We start from the raw sequence: 23,877 nt of genomic DNA on the forward strand, positions 1-23,877 counted from the left end.
AACCCCACGAGCAAGTAACATAGTAGGGAATGGGGAAAAGCACTCTGCCAAGTTGGGGAAGCGGGCGGGGAACGGTCCGGGGAGCAGGGGAGCAGGGAGGGGGGTTGGAGGGGGAGTTTCATTGTTAAAGTTGTTGTATTTTGTCATCACTTCTACTCTATGGTACACCACACTGCTGCAAGCCACACAATTATGGTACACTATCACACGGTGCCACATCTGGATTGATGTTGGCTACCGGTCGCCCGTAACGATGATTATGCGACCCGATGGCCCAACAGGTATACGCAGCGTCCAATGAGGGCGCGCCAGCGGTGACTGATGTGCCTCCCTTACGTATGTTGACCTGGAATGTTCGGGGTTTGGGAGATAAAATTAAAAGAGGTCTAGTCTTGCAGGCGGTTAAACGTCAGAGACCTGACCTGGTGCTGCTCCAAGAAACACACCTTGCAGGATCCACATGTAAAGCACTCAACAGACGTGGGTATGTCATGGCAGTGCATTCAGAATTTACGTCGGGATCCAGGGGCACTGGGATACTCATGAAAAAAGCGTCACCCTTTCTTGTAGGGGGACACAAACTAGATGACCAGGGTCGCTTCGCGGCGTTGCATGGACAGTGGGAGGGTCGGCCTCTAAATGTGGTCTCAGTGTATATTCCCCCAGCGCTTCACTCAGCAGCACTGCCTCCACTTGGTAAATTTCTCCTAGATCTCCCGGAGGGAGATACAATAATTGGGGGAGACTTTAACGCCATAATGGACCCGGCACTGGACACTTTACCCGTGCGCACTCGCCCGGGTGGTTCTGCCACACTTCCTGACTTTGTAGAGGCGATGGGCCTTACTGATGTGTGGCGACATTTGAACCCAACGACCTCACATTTCACATACTACTCTGCTGTACATAAGAGCCTTTCACGGATAGATTATTTTTTATTCCTAGGGGTGGGTTTAGGATTAGTAGACAAAATGGATATTCTGCCGAGGGGTATATCTGACCATTCTCCGATATCCTTATCGCTCACCACCAAAGGAAAGAGGAGTGCAAGAACCTATCCACTGTACCCCAATTATTTAAAAATCCCTAAGATACGAAAAAAGCTTAAGCGGGCGACTGCGCAATACTTCACTGAAAATGAGGGGACCGTCTCTTCGCCCTCTATCCTTTGGGAGGCCTATAAAACCGTCCTTAGGGGGGAGGCGATAGCAGCGATTACGGGTCATAAACGGGACTCTAGACGGGAACTTACAGAACTACGCAAATATCACTCACATGTCGAACCCCACGCCGGAAACGGCACACTTACTGCAGCTCCACCAACAACAATACCATGATCACCTTAAAACGACCGTCCAAACTCATCAGGCAAACACGCTCCATAGGGTGTATGATGTAGGGGATAAGGCCGGGAAAATGCTGGCATGGCTGGACAAGAGAGGAGGTAGCAACAGAGGCATACAGAGGCTGTACACACACGATGGTCAACTACAGACACACCCTGAACAAATCGTACATACTCTGGCGGATCACTTCCAGGACATATACACCCCGGACTGTGACGTCACTGCACAGACAGCGATGATTTCCCTAGAGAATATCGTCATCCCTGCACTCACACAAGAGGCACAACAAGAATTAGACACTGATCTTTCGGAAGAAGAAATTCAATTGGCGATCCAAAATTTGCAGTCTGGTAAGGCGCTGGGCCCCAATGGCCTGCCTGTGGAATGGTATAAGGCAGTGGCCCCCGTGCTCAGTAAACCATTGCTGAACATGTACAATGACAGCCTTGATAGGGCGATTTTGCCGCTTGACCAACGCACTGCCACCATAGTGGCTATACCTAAACCAGGTAAGCCACCGACTGCGTGCACCTCCTACCGTCCCATTTCCCTGCTTAATGTAGAGGCGAAAATCCTAGCTAAGATCCTGGCCTCCGTCTTACACAACATCTTCACACACTGATTCACCCTGACCAATCGGGCTTTATGCCCCACAGAAGCACGGCGATGAATCTGAGGAGGGTTCATGGGGTGATGGCGCGCGCGCACCTCCTCAATGAACAAGCGGTGAGACCAGGCATCCCCGGCGGTCTGGTGGGGCCGTTAGTGAAGATGAGGCAAGCTAATGCCCAGAGTTGCCGAGTGTGATCGCCCGGGACCAGGGTTCGATTCCCAGCGCGGCAGGTTTCTGGACCAGGGTCAGCGGACTCGATAATTCTCTCGCCTCGGTCAGTGAGGAGAGGGCCTTCAACGTTCTATTCTAGAGTCACTGTACGTCAAGCCTGGCAGTGTCTATTTAGTAACTGTGATATTACGGAGACCGTGGAACTCGCCACTTGTAGAAGGCAGCACTGTAGTCCTCACTTAAGAAAGGTGTTTTAGCTGTTGCACAGCTTATGGGGATCCCTTAGAAACTGTACTCAAATAGAGTGAGTGTTAAACCCAGTCCTGACGCACTCCAGAAAACAAACTTGTAAGTACTAATGCTACCACTCAGGTGAACATAAGCTGTTACTACTTTGGCATTAACCTCTAGGTCAGTGAAAAGCTCCAGATAACCAGTAAAGAGAGAAGTGATTTATAAAACCCCCAAACAGCATCTGGTGATGTTGTAACAGCCATTAAAAAGCTTTGTCTTCCTAGTTGTGCTGTTGGCACAGTTTTTGGTGTCATGTCTCTTCCATTCACTGAGGGCTACACCTCAGAATACCCAGGGCTATCACTTCTCTTTGGACATATCCTTTGACTGTCCCTCGGGACTGATCTTTGCTCCATCTACAATACTAAACCCACAAGTAAAATCTGAATGGCCCTAGTGTATGCATCTTTCTGAACATGTGCACTTGTGTATCATGATCACTTAGGTCCTTGGTTATACTCACAGGCTACCAAGCAGGCTTAGGGGGCCATCTGCAGTACAGCAGGCAGTCTGTCAGGTCGCCAGTTCAACACAGATCATCTTCCCAACCTCCCTAATGAAAGCCCACCTTCCATACTTAAAAGCTCACCACCAAGCAGGCTTCCTTCTGCCTTCAGAGGAGCAACCGCTGCAGCAGCTCCACTGAAGGAAGTGAAGGTTTTCTGAGTGGCACCATATTTATTACCTTCCTCAGCAACTATTGTTTTTCAAGAGTTAACTTCCAGACTGGAAGCTTATTCTGTGAGAAGGTGGTCACTAACCAACTTACGGAGTATGTTGAGGCCATGGGTTTGCTCCATCCTGCTCAGTCTGGCTTTCGAGCTTCGTACAGTACGGAGTCAGCGCTCTTGAAGGTGTCGGAGGTTATTTGGGATTGTTTGGATGCCGGCGGAAGGGTGGCCTTAGTCATGCTCGACCTCTCTGTGGCATTCGATATGGTGCCCCATTCCCTGCTTCTTGACCGTCTCTTGGAGATTGGCATATCGGGTCAGCATTGAGCTGGATTAGGTCTTTTCTTGATGGCTGATCGCAGCAGGTTTGGCTGCCTCCCTTTCCCTCTGCTCCTCAACCTATGGCTACGGGTGTCCCGCAGGGGTCATCCCTTAGTCCCCTTTTGTTTAACATCTATGTTACTCCGCTGGTGTATTTAGCAGAGTCACTAGGGGCTAAGGTGATGGCCTACGCGGATGACACCCAGCTTCTATTTACCTGGGGGAAGGATGACGACTCGGTATCCTCTGCCCAACACTTTCTTTCTTCCGTTTTTCAATGGCTGGCTCATGCACAGCTTAAATATAAAGAGGAAAAATCTGAGTTACTCTTGTATGGTAAATTTCCGGCTAACTTTCGCGAAAAACTATGGCCGCCTGTTTTCCCGCTGCCTAGTACAAAAGCTGGCTGGGCTAAGAACTTGGGGGGTATGGTTTGAGGAGAACCTGACCTTTTCTGTCCAGGTAAACAAGCTAGCGGGGCCCTGGGGTTCTACTACCGACGCGTGTGTATTCCAGACCAAGCTGCCAATTTTACTAATTGCCGGTTCTGGCTTCAAATTGGCGAATGCTTTACTCTTTCCCTGAAGCACTTTTCTGACAGCTTTAATCAGGTAGAATAAAAATGTGAAGACTTTTTCAAGCTGCACAATTACCAATGGAATTGGATTGAGGAGACATATATTGATATATGGTCTCATTATTGATATAGGAACCCCACACGCACCTTAAAGAGGACCTGTATAAAATACCCCCTCCAATTTGTAAGGACCAAGTTACCTTGGGAGAAATTACGCCCACCCCATCCTGTGAAGGGGTCATCTGCCAGATCCCTTGCCCCGTCATATCTGTCCTGAAGAAGACTCGCATGGCCCAGGAATAACTAACCGCAAGGCCGCAAGACGAGTCGAAACGTCGACGCCTAACAAAAAAAAAAAAAATAAATAAATACCTGGACCATTAATGTTACCTTCCCCTTAGTGCAGACATTCATACATCTTATGTCTCATGAATAACATTAAGGATTGTACATTGACTTACTAATGTGGCCAGGTTTTCATTGCTCCAGTCCTTCGTTGACTGTTTTCTTTCTGAATAATACAGAATAATTTTTATATACTCTGTGTGATTTCTTTTCTCTTTTCATCTCATCACGATCACGCCCTTTGACACTTTCTTTTTCTTTTACTGCACGCTCTTGATACGGGGCACTGTATATAAAATGTATAAAATACTGTAGATTAAATTTTGACTCCAAGAATGGATTAAATACTACAAAAGTTTGAGTTTGTTACTGTTGCCTATTCTCTTGTCTCTCATTAATTGTGTTCAGGTTCGTGAATTTTATGCACACCTTGAACTGTTTAATCTCTGATTTTTCGTTTTTTAAAAATTGGGTCTTGGACCATTGTTTGTTTACATTAGTACAAAAGCTGGCTGGGCTAAGAACTTGGGGGGTATGGTTTGAGGAGAACCTGACCTTTTCTGTCCAGGTAAACAAGCTAGCGGGAACATGTTTTGGTATCTTGAAAACATTAAGGAAGTTTCTTCCTCTTCTCCCTAAGGCGGCTAGGGAAACTGTTGTTCGCACTCTGATCCTCTCCCTCCCGGATTATGCCAATGCATTGTACGCTGGCATCCCGAGCCATCTTTTGATTAAACTTCAGAAAGTTCAGAACTCGGCTGCCAGACTCCTGCTGGGTCTTTCCAGCAGGAGCAGTGTGCAAGTTCATCTGCGCTCTCTGCCTTGGCTGCCGGTGGAGGTTCGAGCAAAATTTAAAATTCCGACGATCTCCCATAGTGCTCTTTACGGCCGGGGGCCTACTTATCTCCAGAGGAGATTTAACTTTTATGTTCCAGGTCGTCAACTGCGATCGTCTTTACAACGGTTTGTGCAGACAGCTCTCTTCAACCGTCAAAGGCTTGGCGGGAACTCCGCTGTTCAGAGAGCTGCTCTCACCTGGAACGCCCTCAGGTTGGCCCTACGTAGCATTCAAGATTTAGTCACTTTTAAGAAAAAGCTCAAAACCTTTCTCTTTTAAGGTGCCCTTCTACTTTCAACCGCTTCTCTGGCTCCCGCCGGGATACTCCCTGGAGTAGCTGTGCGTGTTAAAAATAAAACAAATAATAATAATAACATTCATACATAAATTGCAAAGTGAAGGAGGCGATTTTTCTACTGTTCTAATTTCCAACAGGCAGTGGGACTGTACTTAAAAGTAGTTCCTTTTTCCACCTCCACTGGACCAGATTAGCATGAACACAGCGTGGAATATTGTAATATGCACTGTTTCTTGCCACATTTGCAGTCCCTCATTTACATCTCTGCGAATTAAAATATATTGCATTTGCTTTAATTCCATTTTAATTACATACTTGTCTCCTTTGCTCTTTGAAATGCCAACCAGCTTCTCAATACCGCCTGCATCACGTAAGGCTTTGGCGTTCTCCATATTTTTAGTTATTACTTCGTGGAGGGTACAGCATACGGCAGTGACTGTGTCATCGGACATGGCCTTGCTTGCAGAGTTGTTACTGTTGTTGCCCCCAGGAAGACGGTGGACCAAGTCACGCATAGCGTACTTGCCTTTAGTAATTAAACACAAGGAATGGGGAAGGAGGGTAATGGATGTGAATGGGAAATGAAATGTGGTGACAGGGGAAGATAGAAAAATAAAGACCACGATTAGTGTGCAAGTAACATGTTATGCTTCATATTATACAGACAATGACTCCAAAAATACGTTTTTTACTAGGCCATGTGCTATATTTGGGATATAACATGCTGCTCAGGTCTCATCATGTATCCTTAAAAAGCGAGCATATTTTCTGGAACAAGTATCCAATCGATAAACCTCGATTTCACACATAAATTCAACCCAGTCCTTAAATATAAGCTTTTTGATCAAAATAATGATAGCCACCGTGTTACAAACATTAAAGAGATCCACGGAGGACGTGTGGGATAGTTTTTACATACAACAGAAATGAAAGATGTCTTGCGGGCTCGTCGCCAATAATGTGCAAATGGAATGTAATCAATACATGTAGTAGAGCTCTACAGTGCTGTAAAGTACCAACAGGGGCCTCCTCTTACGGTGGATTTTTATGATCCAGAAGGTGTGTTAAACAACCTGGGCTGGCAATGGATAGAGGATGAGGTCACTGAGCCCTTCTGCCTCATTAACTCCTCACACTTTGTCTCTGTTACACTGTGTGATGTGGAAGGCCAGGTCCTCTTCATTAGTCAAAGGTCATGCTACTTCCAGCAGAGATCCAATGATCCAAGCATGGAGAGTAAAAGCAGATGTTCATGATACAAAAAATAAGCAAAAGCAGAACTAGTAGCATTTCAACAACCACACAATGGGTCATGTAAAATGGCTTTCGGTGCAATGTCACTGCTTTAGTTTTCAATATAATCTATATCTAGCTCAGTGTAATCTATCACTGGTCAAATTGGAAGCACCTACTGGTTTCTTGATCACACAGTCCAATGTAAGATAGGTGCACGTGTACAAGGTGGCAATGGGCGCATAGATTCTGACACACATGTTACAAATGCCAGTGATATTGCATGGTTGCCTTGCATGTGAAAAAGGGTAAGATGGCAACTGATAGCACCATTTATCATGTTTAGTTAGTGGTTGCAGAGGAATCAGCATCAAACTATACTATGACAAAAGAATCAAGTTTGAAAGAGACATCAATATATAATATGGGTTAGCTTGTACCAAATCCAGTAACCCAAAAAAAGGATTACACAGTATGGCCCTCATTCATCAGACCTATTACATGAACTACTTGAAAGTAAACTGTGCAAAGAAAACAATTTACCTTCGTTAAATTCAAAACCTTATTCATAAAATGAGAATTGGCTGTTTCTTATTTTAATTGAAAGTTCACTTATTTATGCAGAAAATATCGGTTTGATGGACTTCTGAATAAGTCTGAACTGGGGGGGGAAAGGGGAAATAGATATTACAGTGGGAAGCCTGGCTATTTCCTATAATCATTCAAAGAGTTGCAGGTTTGTGTTTAATGGTAAAGGTGCTCCTCTGCATGTTCCAGCTTGAAAGCTAAATTAAAAATATTAAGTGAGATGGTAGGAATACAACTATTTTAATGGGTGACTAGAGCATGGGGTTTCTCCAAGAGGAAAAGTATTGTGATTTCAACTTAGGGAAAAAGACCACTATTTACAGAAAAGTGCAAATGCAAGGTAAAGCATTGGATTCGAAGTTTTAGGGTGACAAGGCATGTAGTGTATGCCTGGAAATACATTACTGATGGTAGTGCACAGAACAGGGATGATCAGGTTTCATAAAGATTCCTGACTCAATTGTGGCCCAGAGCTAAAGAATACTCCATAGAGAAAAGGTGTGAAATGTTATGGTAAAACAGAACAACTATACAACAGCTATAGTTAAGGAACTAAATAACCTCAATGTCCAAGTCAGGCTTACGTAGAAAAAGAGGAAACATGGTTTATGAAAAACGTAACAGAAATAAAGAAGTGTGGTCAGCTCTTTAAAATGATGGAAACATAAAAATCTTCATGAGAAACAATGGGACGAAATTGTCTAATGTTAGGGAATGGCAAGTGAGAAAGTCTCCAAAAACAGAAACATTCAAATTCAGGGGGCAAGGAGCCCAAATGATGTTTACTAGAAAGGTTCTGAATATAGAGTTGTGGGAAGGAGAGGATTTACGTTCTGACATGCAAAAATCTGTTTAAACCAGATCCCTTGGGTCAAGACAAGAGGATCTGTCTTTTCAGCCAAAGTCTAATCCAGGCGAGGCGCCGTGCAATTGATGTGAACCATAGATACCAGCACGTTTGAGCTTCAGACAGTAAAAGATGCCTGAGATTTGACAAAAATATCCTCAGATGATGACTGAACCAACGCTTGAAGAGGGCCTAAGGGCATCGAACAACTGGCTCTAAGGTGCTGAAGCATTAAGTGGGAAAGAGTTTAAGAGGATGCCGATCCAGGGCTGCAGCTATCATGTGGTTTTCATCACTGGCATTTCAAATGATATATTTTGATCACAAATACCATTCCAATAAGCCCGCCGGGACCTGGGTATACATAATCTACAGAACGATAGTCCAGTGGGACTCTTTCAAAGGGTTAACAACTGTGTATGATTCCACATGAAACTATTTCAATTTAAACTTGCATATGTCATTCAATTGATATGAGAGGCAAGTGTGAATGGTGGAAGGGCGTCCTGGCTCAGAGAATAGAGACTGGTATGTGGAATTTGACCACATTTGAAACTAAGTAATCTGTATCAGGCTACTTGGATGGAATTGAAGCTTTATGTGCTGGTGTCAATATTGTTCAGATGATTTGTGTTGTTAGGGCCACAAAGTAACGATGGGGTAGAAATGTTGACAGCATATCTCTGGGTTATGATGATTTTTGTTTTATGGAAAAACACATTTTTCACATATTGCACCATCTTCACTATTGTCACAGATAAGTTTATTGTGTTGTAAACCTGAAAGTAAAATTAAATAGCAGAGAATATATGTGAAGATTGAAATCTCGTAAAATAAGTTGGATTGTATTGATTATAACTAAAGTTGATGTTCTTATTGAACAGCATATACAAGTTTAAATTAAAATAAATTTTCTCTGAATCACTTACTATTGTTACCCCTTTGAAGGAGTCCCACGGAACCATTGTTCTGTAGAATAGGCATTTCAAACTAGTCTTTACCTCACTGTGGAGATTGACGTGAAAATCCACATGCCCCCCCTTAGAGCTGTTCTCCATGCAGCCCCGCTCTTTGTTTTACAAGAAATATAACACATCTGCTTGTGCTCCAATGGCTCCTGATCAAAGGTAGAAAACAATTCAAAACTGGCTGAATCGCTCCCACAGCCATATACAATTCCACATACAACTCCACCCTCACCTATCTGGCTAGGAATCTCAGATGACCAATGGTAGAATGCAGAATACCTCCTTCTTGAACTTCCGACCTTCAAGCAAAAGTTATATGAAGCAATCCCTCCCCGGCAGTGAAATGAGGATTTGGAACTCTCTTCACCCAGCCCTCTGCATTTCCCTACATCTGGTACATCAAAAGGAACTGACAACAGTCCTTTTCAAAAGAATCTTTGGCTAATGACTGCTTCAGATTTAGATTTAGAGTTTGGAGGGCGGGTTACTCCATCACAAATTTGATGGATATCCCAAATGCCGAATTACAAGTACATTATATCCAATGATACTTGTGATATACCGGACAGGATAACCTTCACATTAGTGACAGAGGGACCCATCTGCCGGACTCCAAATCAGGCCCCTAATCTCCATTACTTCTGGAAAACTGTATAGGTCTGGTGCATACTGTTTCATTAGTTATTATTATTATTATTATTGCATTTATTGAGCGCACAGCTACCCGGAGGTTTCCCGGCGCTTGCCTTGGGAACCCGTCCTGGCTTTTCCCTGTGAGATAGCCCCTACAGGGCATCCCCAAGGTGAAAGCCAGGCATCCCGCCGCAGGGGGGCCGTTGTGGAGATTAAGCAATCAATCAATCAATCAATGACACTTATAAAGCGCGCTACATACCCGTAGGGTCTCAAGGCGCTGGGGGGGGGGGGGTGCCGCTACTGCTCGAACAGCCAGGTCTTCAGCTTCTTCCTGAAGGAGAGGTGGTCTTGGGTCAGGCGCAGGTCGGGAGGGAGGGAGTTCCAGGTCTTGGCGGCCAGGTAGGAGAAGGACCTTCCTCCTGTAGTCGCTCTTCGGATGCGGGGGACGGCGGCGAGGGCGTGGTTGGCTGATCGGAGGTGGCGTTTGGGAGCGTAGAAGTTGACTCGGCTGTTGAGGTAGCTCGGGCCTTGGTCGTGTAGGGCTTTGTGTGCGTGGGTGAGGAGGCGGAAGGTGATTCTTTTGTTGACGGGGAGCCAGTGAAGGTCTCTCAGATGTCCGGAGATGTGGCTGGTTCGTGGGATGTCGAGGATGAGTCTGGCTGAGGCGTTCTGGATCCGCTGGAGTCTCTTCTGGAGCTTGGCGGTGGTACCGGCGTAGAGGGCGTTGCCGTAGTCCAGTCGGCTGGTGACGAGGGCCTGGGTGACGGTCTTCCTGGTCTCGGTGGGGATCCACCAGAAGATCTTCCGTAGCATGCGTAGGATGTTGAAGCACGCCGAGGAGACGTTGTTGACTTGCCTGGTCATGGAGAGGGAGGAGTCCAGGATGAAGCCCAGGTTGCGTGCATGGTCTGTCGGTTTGGGTGCGGTGCCCAGGGCGGGAGGCCACCAGGAGTCGTCCCAGGCAGAGGGTGAGGGGCCCAGGATGAGGACCTCCGTCTTGTCCGAGTTCAGTTTCAGGCGGCTGGTCGTCATCCACTCGGCTACCTCTTTCATCCCTTCGTGCAGGTTGGCTCTGGCGGCGGTGGGGTCGTTGGTCAGGGAGAGGATCAGCTGGGTGTCGTCGGCGTAGGAGATTATGCTGAGGTTGTGTTTGCGTACGATGGCCGCGAGGGGGCTCATGTAGACGTTGAAGAGGGTGGGGCTCAGAGATGATCCTTGAGGGACGCCGCAGATGACTTCGGAGGCCTCTGACTTGTACGGTGGTAGGCGGACTCTCTGTGTTCTTCCGTCGAGGAAGGAGATGATCCATTCCAGCGCCTTGTCCTGGATTCCGATGTTGCTGAGGCGCCGTACTAGGGTGCGGTGGCAGACCGTGTCGAATGCCGCGGAGAGGTCTAGGAGGATGAGGGCCGCTGTTTCTCCATTGTCCATCAGGGCTCGGATGTCATCGGTAGCGGCGATGAGGGCGGTCTCGGTGCTGTGTTTGGCTCGGAAGCCGGACTGTGAGGGGTCGAGGGATCCGTTCGTCTCGAGGAAGGCGGCCATCTGCTTGTTGACGGTCTTCTCGATGACTTTGGCTGGAAACGGGAGGAGCGAGATGGGGCGGTAGTTCTTGAGGTCGGTGGGGTCCGCAGTTGGTTTCTTGAGTAGAGCGCTGAGTTCGGCGTGTTTCCAGCTCTCAGGGAAGATGGTGGTGTCGAAGGATGTGTTGATGATGTCTCGCAGTGACGTAAATAATTAATTTACTCTCTTAATTTCTATGCAGGTAAGTACTTAATCAATAATAACTCAGATCGGATGAAAAAAGACAGAGTCCGTGGTGTTAGAGTTTCTTAGGGGTTTTATTCCTCATAAAGGAATGGTCGTGACCAGGATATCATGTTCTGACCACCACAGGGGTGTCAGAAGGGATAGAGCAAACTTTATTGACATTACATAGCTTATATACTTAATTCACATCATAAGTAATGGTGCAAGAGGCGTAACAGCTGAGAGAAGACAAGATAACAGTATACACGTGGTACTAGTACGTAATCAAGAGGCGTGAACTAGGCGTGAACCAGAGGTGCGTGCTAGAAACGTCACTGATAGGTGACGCAAGTGGGTGGCACCAAGGGGTGGTGCTAACAGAATTGTTGCAATGTCAGCAGAAATCGGAAGCTTGGATGCGCGCGCAGCTGCATGACGTGTGATTGACGGGGTGCAGGGGACTTGACATTTACACTGACGGAAAGAGACAGAAGTCTGGCATGTCAGATCAACTTGTACTTCTATCATATCTGATATCTGATGTTTAGGAATCATATTATCTGGGCGGAAAGGTCTCTAGGGCAGAAGCTATTCTATGCTAACTGTGGATGCGTGTATAAGCGCCTAAGTGTCTGCATGAGAAAAGTGGGGGCACGAGGCCTTCCATGGAAGCATGGTAACAGGGGCTATGATTTACTTGCACTGAGACAGGTCGGCCCTTTGGCTCTGCAGCTGGAGAGGATGTTTACTGGAGCTAGTAGGCAGGAATGCATTTTCGAGGAGCGGACAGATAACTCGAAGGTTATAGTCAGTCTTGGCAGAAAGCAGGCTGAGCTGAGCGCGAGGGGCCGCGCTGGGAGTAAGTCAGAGTTCACGGGTACAGAGGTAGCCTGGGCAGAGGCTGTCAGAGTCAGGAGCCAAAAGAGGCTCGATGGCAGAAATTCAGGGCCTACTCTGTCAGAGCAGGAAAAACATGTAAAGTGTACTACAAAAAGACGGTGGCACAGCATACTTAAGAACGGACTATATAATCCATTCAGGGTGGATCTGAAAGAGGACAAGTTAACGTTGGACGCAAATGTATTTGCGTCTTCATAGCTGGCACAGGAGGGAAGTTACATGCACTTTAAGCTGGTACATGGAGTCGGTGGGGTACGCGCTAGGGAACATAACTTGACCATAAAATTTATATTTCCTCATTCCCTCCTTGTTCCCTACGGACCCTTCATGATATATCGATCCTCATGAATCGATCAGTTTGTTCTTGTAACATCATTTGTTCTTCTTTCTTTCTTTTACGTTTCGAGAAAAAACTGGAATGTTCAATACAAGAGGTGGCACACAGTCCACAAATCGCTGGCCCACACTGCAGGCACAGGCAGCAACTGAATACTAGGACTAGGCCAATGCCTAGGAAGGATAGGATCTTCCATCCCCAAGCTGTTAACGTTGTCCAGAACCAACCGGACCAAGTCCAGGTACCTGGATTCTGATGTATCTGATTTGCAATTTTATGGAGACGAGTGATAGCTTGATATACAGATGGTGCATTTTGTGGTATGAAAACACAGCAACTTGACCCGATGACCTTACAGGCTCCACCTCTATCTGCCAAGATGACGTCAATAACAAGACGATTCTGAAGAACAACAACCCGCATGGCGGACTGCTCTTCTGTTAAGTTACCTAAGGCGGAGGCAGTTTCATTCACTACTGCTTCAAGTGTTCTAGTCAACCTGCGTATTAATTTACTATTCTGAACAGGTCCTAAAAAGAAAAAGAATCCTTTATTAAAATCGGTGTACTGTTCCCATGCCGTTTCTGTGTAGTCGATAAGTGGAATATCTCTTCTGGGTCTATTCTTTACTAGATTGGTATTTCTATGGTAATCAGGGGGAGCTAGGAAAACAGGTGGCAGAAGGAATGCAATGTAACAGGTACCATCCCAATCTGGAGGTAGACGTATGTATGCGGTATGACCACAAACAAAGTAAGAATGACTAATAGCTTTAAAGGACGATTTACCATGATCACTGAATTCGATCACCATAGTGCATTTACTATGACCTAAGTGTACTGAACCTTTCTTCCTGATACATAATTCACCAGTAACCGGCAATACTGACATAGTGGGTATAACTGGCGTGTCTTCGGATTCAACAGTAAGAATCATAAGGCTAATTGTGTAATTACCTAATCCATACACTTCATTTTCTAGATCTGTTCCTATTCTAATGGGGAGTCCCTCTTTATCAGGGTAACAGACGTCAAGCAGGACTAAGTTCAGGTTTCCCCAAACCCAGCCCCCATCGAAAACAGCAATATCAGGATCTAAGGAATTAATTATTTTAAACCATGCTCCGCAGGAGCCATTGTGGGTGAACGGGTACGGAAAGAGGGGCAGAGCTCCCTTGTAGTTCTGGTAGGGAGGGAGTCGGCCACATATCCAGCAATCTGTAGCATTGTTAGTTTGATGGGAATGATGTAGCATACTAATGAATGTATTGTTGCGCAGCGCAAGTCTGTAGGAAAGCTCGTGTGGAGGTAACTTACTGAAAGTGTGTTCAGCAGATATATTATAGGCAGATTGTTCACGCTTGAAAATAGGGTAATAGATAGGTAATAGGATGCTAGTAACAATAATTAGAATACTTAGAATAAACATGATTAATAGTGTCACTATACAGTGACTACGAAGTGATTTACAATATGTACGTTTCTTGGCTTCTCTCTCTCTCTCTCTCTCTATCTCGATCTAGGGGATACATGTCAGGAACTATTTAACCGATTCACCTAGGGGAGGACTTAAACAATTAAACTGTCTGACTTGCTAGATCGGAGTTTCATGCGATAATTTTCTTGGGGAGTCTTTTCTCGTTCAGATTCTGTAAAGTCTTTTGTCTCGACACAGTCTTTGGTGGGGGTGGACGAGTCTCGATCAGGTTTCAGTCCAAGGAATTTCTTCACATGACTCGTGTGAACCCACCCCTTTCTTCCTTCGATTTTCACGGCCGTCCTTGTGGTGAGAAGAACGGTCTTCGGGGACTTCCAGCGGGGCTCCAGCGGACACTTTCTGTCGAAGTTGCGAACTAGCACAATGTCGCCAGGACGGACGTCGTGTGGCTTTACATCAGTGTTGTCAGGGAAGGCTGCGGCAACCTGTGAATGACATGATTGGAGTGCAGACATCAAGGAGGCAAGGTAATCTGTCAACATATTACAATCAACATCAGTAATCTTTTTCGGAATGGGCGTCCCCCACATATTCGGTGGTCTGCCAAAGACCACCTCGTACGGGGATAGCCCTGATCTCGAATGGGCGACCATTCTCATGTAGAATAGTGCCACTGGCAGGGCGACTATCCAGTCGACCCCTTTCTCCTGACATATTTTGGCAAGGCGGATCTTTAGTGTCTGGTTATGCCTCTCTACAAGGCCTGCGGCTTCGGGGTGTCGGACACAATGGAACTTCCACTGGTATCCCAGTAATAAGGAAACTTCTTTCATTAGGGCAGATGAGAATGGCTGACCGTTATCTGAGTACACGACACGAGGCAGGCCGTATCGTGGGAAGAATTCACGAACCAGCTGCTTGGCAGTGGTCGGGGCAGTGTAATCTGGGACTGGGTATGCTTCGGTCCAGCGGGACAGAGCACAGACAACTACGAGGACATATTTAAATCCTCGACAACGGTCCATCTGGATATAATCCATCTGGAGGACTTCAAAAGGGTGATCGGGAGGATGAAATCCACCTTGCTCTACAGGGACGCTTTTACCTGGATTGAACTGACAACAGATCATGCAAGTACGCACTTTCTGTTTCGCTGCTGCTCGTAAGTGTTTATTGTTCCAGAGATTTTGTAAACTGTCTAACATTGCTTTCTCTCCTAGGTGTGCTGGGCTATGTGCTGTATTTATCATGACTTGAACCATAGAGTCAGGGAGAAACCATGTAGACTTTCCCTTCGTCATCCAACCTTGATCTGTCTGGATCCCTCCTAGTTCAATCCATTTCTTTATTTCTTCTGGAGTAGCATGTGTCTGAATGTCGATAACATCTAGTGTGGGATCCCTGACTATCATACAGTTTGTCGGTTCTGTTGTCTTTGTTGTATCAGTTGTCTGAGTGTGAGTCAATGCTGTATGTTTTGCTGTCTGGTCTGCCAGGTCGTTACCCTGGGAAACAGAATCTGTGACTTTAGTATGTGCTTTACACTTCATGACGGATATGGCTGAAGGTAGATGTATTGCTTCTAACAGTGCTTGAATGAGGGGACCATGTTGGATCTTGGCACCATGAGAGGTCAGAAAACCTCGTTCTTGCCACAGCATGCCGAAGTCGTGTACAACTCCGAACGCATAACGGGAATCAGTGTATATGTTGACATTTCTGTTCTTGGCTAGAATACAGGCTCGGGTCAGAGCGATGAGCTCTGCCGCTTGAGCAGACAGTGTATCAATACGATGCGCTTCTTTAACTTCAGTTTCAGTGGTCACAGCATATGCGGCCACTAATTCTCCTGTACTTGTTCTCATACATGAACCATCCACATAAAGTGTCAGGTCTGGATTTGTCAATGGAACATCTGTTAAATCTCGTCGGGGCTTTGTTACTGCATTAATGATCTCTATGCAATCATGCGGGGCTGGATCTGTCATAACTGTAGGTAACAGTGTTGCTGGGTTCAAGATACTGCAGCGTCTGATTTCTATGTGTGGCTGGAATAGTGTCAATTCGTAACCTGTCAGTCGTGCTATAGTCAAGTGTTGAGTCTGGGTTCTGTTTAAAAGAACCTCTACAGAATGTGGAACTTGTACTGTTAACTGATGACCTAAAACAATTGAATCGCTCTGTCTGATTGCTAGCGCTGTTGCTGCTACTGACTTTAAGCACGCAGGGAGTGCCTGGGCTACTGAATCCAATGTACTTGAAAAATAAGCGCAAGGCTTATGTGAACCTGCTTGATCTTGAGTGAGGACAGACAATGCTGTGCCGTCACGTTCTGTAACAAAAAGTGTAAACGGTTTGCTGTAACATGGTGTCGCTAAAACTGGTGCTTGGCATAATGCTTTCTTTAATTCCTCAAAGGCTTGTGTGTGTTCCTGAGTCCAAGGGAGGACAGTCGAAGTTGCTGCCTCCTGCGTCGTTAACTGGATGAGTGGTTTAGCTAGAAATGCATATTGAGGAATCCATTGTCTGCAGTACGAGGTGAGGCCTATAAAGGCCCGCACTTCCTTTTGTGTCTGGGGTCGAGGCATATGTACAATTAACTGAATGCGATCGGGAGTGAGCTGTCTCCCCACTTTGGACAGCAAGTGACCTAAGTACACAACTTGCTGAACACAGAATTGTAGCTTCGAAGGAGACACCTTGTGTCCCCTGTCTGCCAGGAAATGTAAAACTGTCAATGATGCTTGTTCACATTCGGGCTCACTTCGTGCGGTGATCAGTAGATCATCGACGTATTGCAGTAAAGCGGTGTTAACTGGCATTTGAATACAATCTAGTTGTCTTTTCAGTGCTTGACTATAGATGCTGGGACTTTCTGTGAATCCTTGAGGTGCGCGGGAAAATTTGAAACTTCGTCCATTTAAACTGAATCCGAAGAGATATTGGCTCTCCGGATCAATAGGTACACTGAAGAAAGCGTTCTTGAGATCGATTACAGTAAAGAACGTTGCTTCTGAATCAATAGCAGTCAATAGGGAAGAGATATCGGGGACCACAGGGTACTGTGGTACAATGCATTTGTTTAATTCTCGAAGATCAATCACCAGTCGATATACTGGCGGTGCATTGGGGTCTGTACGTTTAAGAATTGGAATGATGGGTGAATTACAGACATTGGAGTCGGTCTCTACGACCACTCCTTGGGCAATAAGCTCTTCAATGATTTTCAGTAAAGCCACTACAGCATCGGGTGGTAACTTGTATTGTCTGATTCTGGGTAGAACAACTCCTGTCTTGAGTGTAACACGATAGGGAGTGATATGCATACAACCTACGTCAGCTGGGCCTTTTGCCCATAGGTGATGTGGTACATTTTTCAATCTGACATCAAAATCTCGTAAAACATAATGACCCTTGAAATCCCGTAGAAAGAGTCTAACTCCCTCCGGGGAACAGCATATTATAGCTCCTAGAGCCTTCAGTGTTTTAATTCCTAACAGATTTTCTGGGCATGATTTCGTAAGTAATAAGTCTGTAACTCGGGATAATGGACCCACAGCCAATGGTACTGGTTCCGATACTTCATTTACAATAGGCTGTCCTGAAAAACCTAGGGAAACATTCTGTGAGCCTGAGAGGGGTGCCCCTGGGACTTCATTATGACTGATAGTGGTGCGACTTGCCCCTGTGTCAATTAAAAACTTTCTGTCTTTTCCCAATACGTGACTGTGTACATAAGGACCTTCTTGATCTACAGGAATTTCTATAAGAGGCAAACCACCTTCCCTCTCTAGGCTGTTTCATGTATATCGGGGGTAATCTGGATATACAGATTGGGCATACTGGTACATCTGTTGCGAAACTTGCTGAGTCGCGGCAATGGGCTGTGGCTGTGGTACTGCTACTGTCTGTGCTGTGTGAGATGGAGCATGCATAGGCTGTGTATTCTGCATTGGCTGTACATTTTGTGAGGTCTGTTGCTGAACCTGATCTTGTCTAGGCGCATGCGGTCTTTCTTTAGTTTTACCTGTTGAGATGTTATGTTTCAGGACTGGGCATTCATGTACATAATGACCTGGCTGTTTACAGTAATTACATGTCCCCTTAACGGGAGCTGTAGTGTGACTTGTCTGGGTCCCACCTTTTCTCTGACCGTCGGCTGGGACCGTCTGAGCTACTAACATTTTCATTTTCGTGTCTTTCATACGTTTCTGTTCCTGATCTTGTTCTTCTCTAATTCTGTTCTGATGATATTGTAACATTTGTAACATCTGGGACGGCGTATTTGCCTGCCAAGTACTTTCAACCTTGTACACTCTATTTTTAACTAATGGTAGGGAGTTCTCGACTAGTTTTGATACAAAAAGGTGTGGATATGATTCGCTGCTTGGTTGTAGGCCACTATTTATAATGAAACATTTCTCGAATCTTGAATAGAAGTCACTAGTATCTTCATCATGTTTCTGTTTACAGGACGAGATGGCGTCCCAATCTTCCTTTCTAGTTGTCAATAATCTTGGCAAAACCTGTACTATTAAACCGGGTAATGCTTTAGTCTTGTCCCCAAGGCCTACTCCGGGGATTCGTTTGCTTTCCTCGTCTTCTATTTCTGCCCATGCTATCTTTGTGTCCCCCACCTCCCATTCTTTTTCCTTTAATTTCTCGTAAATGCCCGTGGGCAACAGTACTTTTAACATTTTCATAATATCATCATACGTGTAATCCCCCATGAGTAACATGTCTTTGAGTTCTCTGTGAAAACCTGCAGGGTCTTTATCGTGACACGGAACTAGTTTCTTCATTTCTAACAGTTCTAACTTAGTCAGTGGTGTGTGAACATACACACGCTTCAAGGCATGATCCTCACCCATAACTGGGTGTACTTCTCGTAAGGGGTTCTGACTTTCAATGCCACTCAGGCATTGCATGTGATACGTTTTTCTTTCTGGAGGCGGGGCGGGATTGTCTGGCTTTCTTTTTCCATAATGCTTCTTCTACCTTCATGATGCACTCGGCATCCCATGTTCCGGTAACAGGCCATCTGTGTCTTTCGTCTAGGTGCTTGGTGTAGTCGGCCCATAAATCTAGATATAATATGGCGTCTAAGCCATGTTTGTTGTACATAAAGTTACCTGGAGTGTCCCTAGGGGGAATAGGAATTTCTTCCTCCAGTATCCCTTTCCTAGTTCCTATCTGCTTTAACTTGTTGAAAAACGGCATTTTGCTTACTTATTACTGAATACTCAATCCTTACTTACTTAATACTGGTTACAGCTACTTTATACAAGAAACACAAAAATGCACATTAAACGGTCACATTCATACCACGACATTAATCACATAAGAAGACATTTAAAACATAGATGACTACCCCCCTATACTGGATGTACTGCTCAACAGTACAGATACACTGGTGTAACAGTGCAGAAATTCGGAATACTAGATATACTGCTAAACAGTACAGATACACTGCCTAAAAACAGTGCAGACCGGACTTGTGTACCCAAACCCGTCTAGATACGACCCAGCAATGGTACTCACCGGGAAGCACGGAAACTGAAAGCCTCGGAAAACTTGACTGGACTCGACTCGGTACTTCGGAAAACTTCGGAAAACTTCGGAAACCTTCGGAAAATCTCGGAAAACTTCGGAAAACTGGTGGGCCTCTTGACACCTCGGACCTTGCTTCTTTCGGCTAGGCTCTGGTCGGGATCCTCCGCACTCCTCACCGCCTCGTCTGGGCACTGATCGCAGTCTTCGTCACCTCCTTGAGTCAGAGGGAGATGCAGGAAATCCTGCCGGTACGCGTAGGTTCCGTCTAACTGACGGCAGGGGACAGAGCTTGCAATGCGCCAACCGGCGCGTGAGGTGGGGGAGGGGTCCCTGTTCGGGCGCCAAAATGACGTAAATAATTAATTTACTCTCTTAATTTCTATGCAGGTAAGTACTTAATCAATAATAACTCAGATCGGATGAAAAAAGACAGAGTCCGTGGTGTTAGAGTTTCTTAGGGGTTTTATTCCTCATAAAGGAATGGTCGTGACCAGGATATCATGTTCTGACCACCACAGGGGTGTCAGAAGGGATAGAGCAAACTTTATTGACATTACATAGCTTATATACTTAATTCACATCATAAGTAATGGTGCAAGAGGCGTAACAGCTGAGAGAAGACAAGATAACAGTATACACGTGGTACTAGTACGTAATCAAGAGGCGTGAACTAGGCGTGAACCAGAGGTGCGTGCTAGAAACGTCACTGATAGGTGACGCAAGTGGGTGGCACCAAGGGGTGGTGCTAACAGAATTGTTGCAATGTCAGCAGAAATCGGAAGCTTGGATGCGCGCGCAGCTGCATGACGTGTGATTGACGGGGTGCAGGGGACTTGACATTTACACTGACGGAAAGAGACAGAAGTCTGGCATGTCAGATCAACTTGTACTTCTATCATATCTGATATCTGATGTTTAGGAACCATATTATCTGGGCGGAAAGGTCTCTAGGGCAGAAGCTATTCTATGCTAACTGTGGATGCGTGTATAAGCGCCTAAGTGTCTGCATGAGAAAAGTGGGGGCACAAGGCCTTCCATGGAAGCATGGTAACAGGGGCTATGATTTACTTGCACTGAGACAGGTCGGCCCTTTGGCTCTGCAGCTGGAGAGGATGTTTACTGGAGCTAGTAGGCAGGAATGCATTTTCGAGGAGCGGACAGATAACTCGAAGGTTATAGTCAGTCTTGGCAGAAAGCAGGCTGAGCTGAGCGCGAGGGGCCGCGCTGGGAGTAAGTCAGAGTTCACGGGTACAGAGGTAGCCTGGGCAGAGGCTGTCAGAGTCAGGAGCCAAAAGAGGCTCGATGGCAGAAATTCAGGGCCTACTCTGTCAGAGCAGGAAAAACATGTAAAGTGTACTACAAAAAGACGGTGGCACAGCATACTTAAGAACGGACTATATAATCCATTCAGGGTGGATCTGAAAGAGGACAAGTTAACGTTGGACGCAAATGTATTTGCGTCTTCATAGCTGGCACAGGAGGGAAGTTACATGCACTTTAAGCTGGTACATGGAGTCGGTGGGGTACGCGCTAGGGAACATAACTTGACCATAAAATTTATATTTCCTCAGCAGGTGGGGTGCGATGACAGCGTTGGCCTTGTTGAAGACGTGGTGAGGGCAGGGGTCGGTCGGTGATCCGGAGTGGATGGAGTTCATCGTGCGGATGGTGTCTTCGGTGCTGATCGGGGTCCAGGCGTGGAGGGTGGTGGTGGGGGGTGGTTGTTCGGTCATGGTGTGCGTTGGTTGGTTGTAGAAGCTGTTGTGTATGTCAGCGATCTTGTTGTGGAAGTATGAAGCGAGGGAGTTGCAGAGGTCTTGCGATGGGGTGATGTCGTTGTTTCCTGCGCTGGGGTTGGAAAGCTCTTTCACGATGTTGAAGAGTTCCTTGCAGTTGTGTGCGTTGTTGTCCAACCGGTCCTTGAATGCTGTTTTCTTGGCGGCGCGGATCAGCTGGTGGTGTTTCCGGGTGGCAAGTTTGAAGGAGGTCCTGTTGTCCGGTGTCGGTTCCTTTCTCCAGGCTTTCTCGAGGGCTCGGCAGTTCTTCTTGGAGCTCTTAAGTTCGTCGGTGAACCATGGAGCCTTCTTGCTGCCGGGTCTGCTAGGCGGGGTCGTCAGTGGGGCGAGTTCGTCCGCGCAGTTGCTGATCCACTTCGTGAGGTTGTCGGCGGCCTGGCTGGGGTTCGCTGAGCTGGCAGGAGGGTGCTGGCTCAGGGAGGTGGCGAGCTGGTCTGCTGTGATCTTGTTCCAGCTTCTGTGGGCGGCCTGTTGCTGGTGTTGGTGGGTCGTCGTTCTCTTGAAGGTGAAGTGGACGCAGCTGTGGTCCGTCCATTGAAGCTCTGTGGCGTGGCTGAAGTCGATGTCTGTGCTGGAAGAGAAGACTGCGTCGAGTGTGTGTCCGGCGAGGTGGGTGGGGGTGGACACCAGTTGCATGAGTCCCAGGTTGGCGAGGTTGGCGAGCAGGGTGCTGGTGTTGCGGTCGTTGTTGTTCTCTAGATGGAAGTTGAGGTCTCCCAGGAGGATGTAGTCAGCGGAGGGGAGGGCATGCGGGCTGACGAAGTCGGCGATGTCCTCGCTGAATTGTGTGCGTGGTCCAGGGGGTCGGTAGATCAGGGTGCCTCTGAGGGTGGTGTTCGGGTTGGTGTGGATCTGGAAATGCAGGTGTTCGGCGCTGGTCAGGGTGTTGTCGGTGCTGGTCGTGAGACGGATGGTGTTCCTGTGGATGATGGCGATGCCTCCTCCCATCTGGTTGGCGTTTCGGTCCCTCCGGTCGATCTTGTAGCCCTCTGGGATAGCGATGGCGATGTCGGGAGCTGAAGAGGCGTTCATCCAGGTCTCCGTGAGGAAGGCAACGTCAGGGGCTGTGGCGTCTAGGAGGTTCCAGAGTTCGATGGCGTGTCTGTGGACGGAGCGGGTTTTGAGCAGGATGCACTTGAGGTTGGTGCTGCTGGTGTTCGACTTGGCGGGTGCTGGTGCGAGGCTGGTCCGGATGCAGGAGAACTTGCAGGCGTGGCAGCTGAAAGGTCCGTGGGTACGTTGTGGAGTGGCTTGGTGGCATTCTGGGAGTCGGCCGGAGTTGAGTGCGGTGAGGGTGGCGGCGGAGTACGTCAGGCGGGTCGGTCGGGGTCTTCGGGGGCCAGGGGTCCTGGCGCTGGACGCGATCCGGTCGCGGACGGGCGTAGACGGGCTTACCTTTGGCGCGCCTTCGGCGCACAATCGGCGCACCCGCTGCGCGTTCGCACGGTCGCCATTTAAAGGCGAAGTGCGCGGGTGGGCGGAGCAGCTGGGAGGCGGGAGCGGGGAGGGAACAAAAGAGAAAAGGGGCGGGGCTAATGGCTGTGGCGGGAAGCGGGAGCGGGGAGGGAGAGCGGGGGGCGGCGAGGTAGGCGGGCAAACAGGAAGGAGACAAGCACAAATGCACAAATGGAGGGCAAAACACGAAGAAGAAAAGGTACAAAAAATACAGGCAGCAATGCAGGTCAAAACGGAGGCAAAACAGTTAACAAACGATCATACGGCATACAAAGAAAACAAGCACAAATTACGGTCAAAAACCGGCGAAAACCAAAGGGGAGCGCTCAAGGCGGCAGCGAGGCCGGCGCTGAGGCAGAAGGCAGGCACTGGGGCACACGCAGCAGCTGGTGGCCGTGCGGCGCGGGGGTGTCCCACAAGTGGGTCACACTCACCTGCGTCGCACGGTCGCCATTTAAAGGCCAAGTGCGCGGGTGGGCGGAGCAGCTGGGAGGCGGGAGCGGGGAGGGAACAGAAGAGAAAAGGGGCGGGGCTAATGGCGGTGGCGGGAAGCGGGAGCGGGGAGGGAGAGCGGGGGGCGGCGAGGTAGGCGGGCAAACAGGAAGGAGACAAGCACAAATGCACAAATGGAGGGCAAAACACGAAGAAGAAAAGGTACAAAAAATACAGGCAGCAATGCAGGTCAAAACGGAGGCAAAACAGTTAACAAACGATCATACGGCATACAAAGAAAACAAGCACAAAGTACGGTCAAAAACCGGCGAAAACCAAAGGGGAGCGCTCAAGGCGGCAGCGAGGCCGGCGCTGAGGCAGAAGGCAGGCACTGGGGCACACGCAGTAGCTGGTGGCCGTGCGGCGCGGGGGTGTCCCACAAGTGGGTCACACTCACCTGTGTCGCACGGTC

General features: G+C 47.4%; 1 protein-coding gene across 1 annotated transcript in view; it reads right to left on the reverse strand.

The window, feature by feature from the left end:
• Positions 1-23,877, reverse strand: part of CTNND2 (catenin delta 2) — a 3,070,130-nt gene that overhangs the window by 434,239 nt on the left and 2,612,014 nt on the right. Inside the window, exon 19 of the mRNA XM_086965298.1 lies at positions 5,790-6,000. Coding sequence (XP_086821424.1) covers positions 5,790-6,000 — 211 coding nt within the window. The remainder of the gene's footprint in view (positions 1-5,789; positions 6,001-23,877) is intronic.

Source organism: Lissotriton vulgaris, chromosome 4_1 (genome assembly GCF_964263255.1).
Source record: "Lissotriton vulgaris chromosome 4_1, aLisVul1.2, whole genome shotgun sequence".
Taxonomy (NCBI): Eukaryota; Metazoa; Chordata; class Amphibia; order Caudata; family Salamandridae; genus Lissotriton; species Lissotriton vulgaris.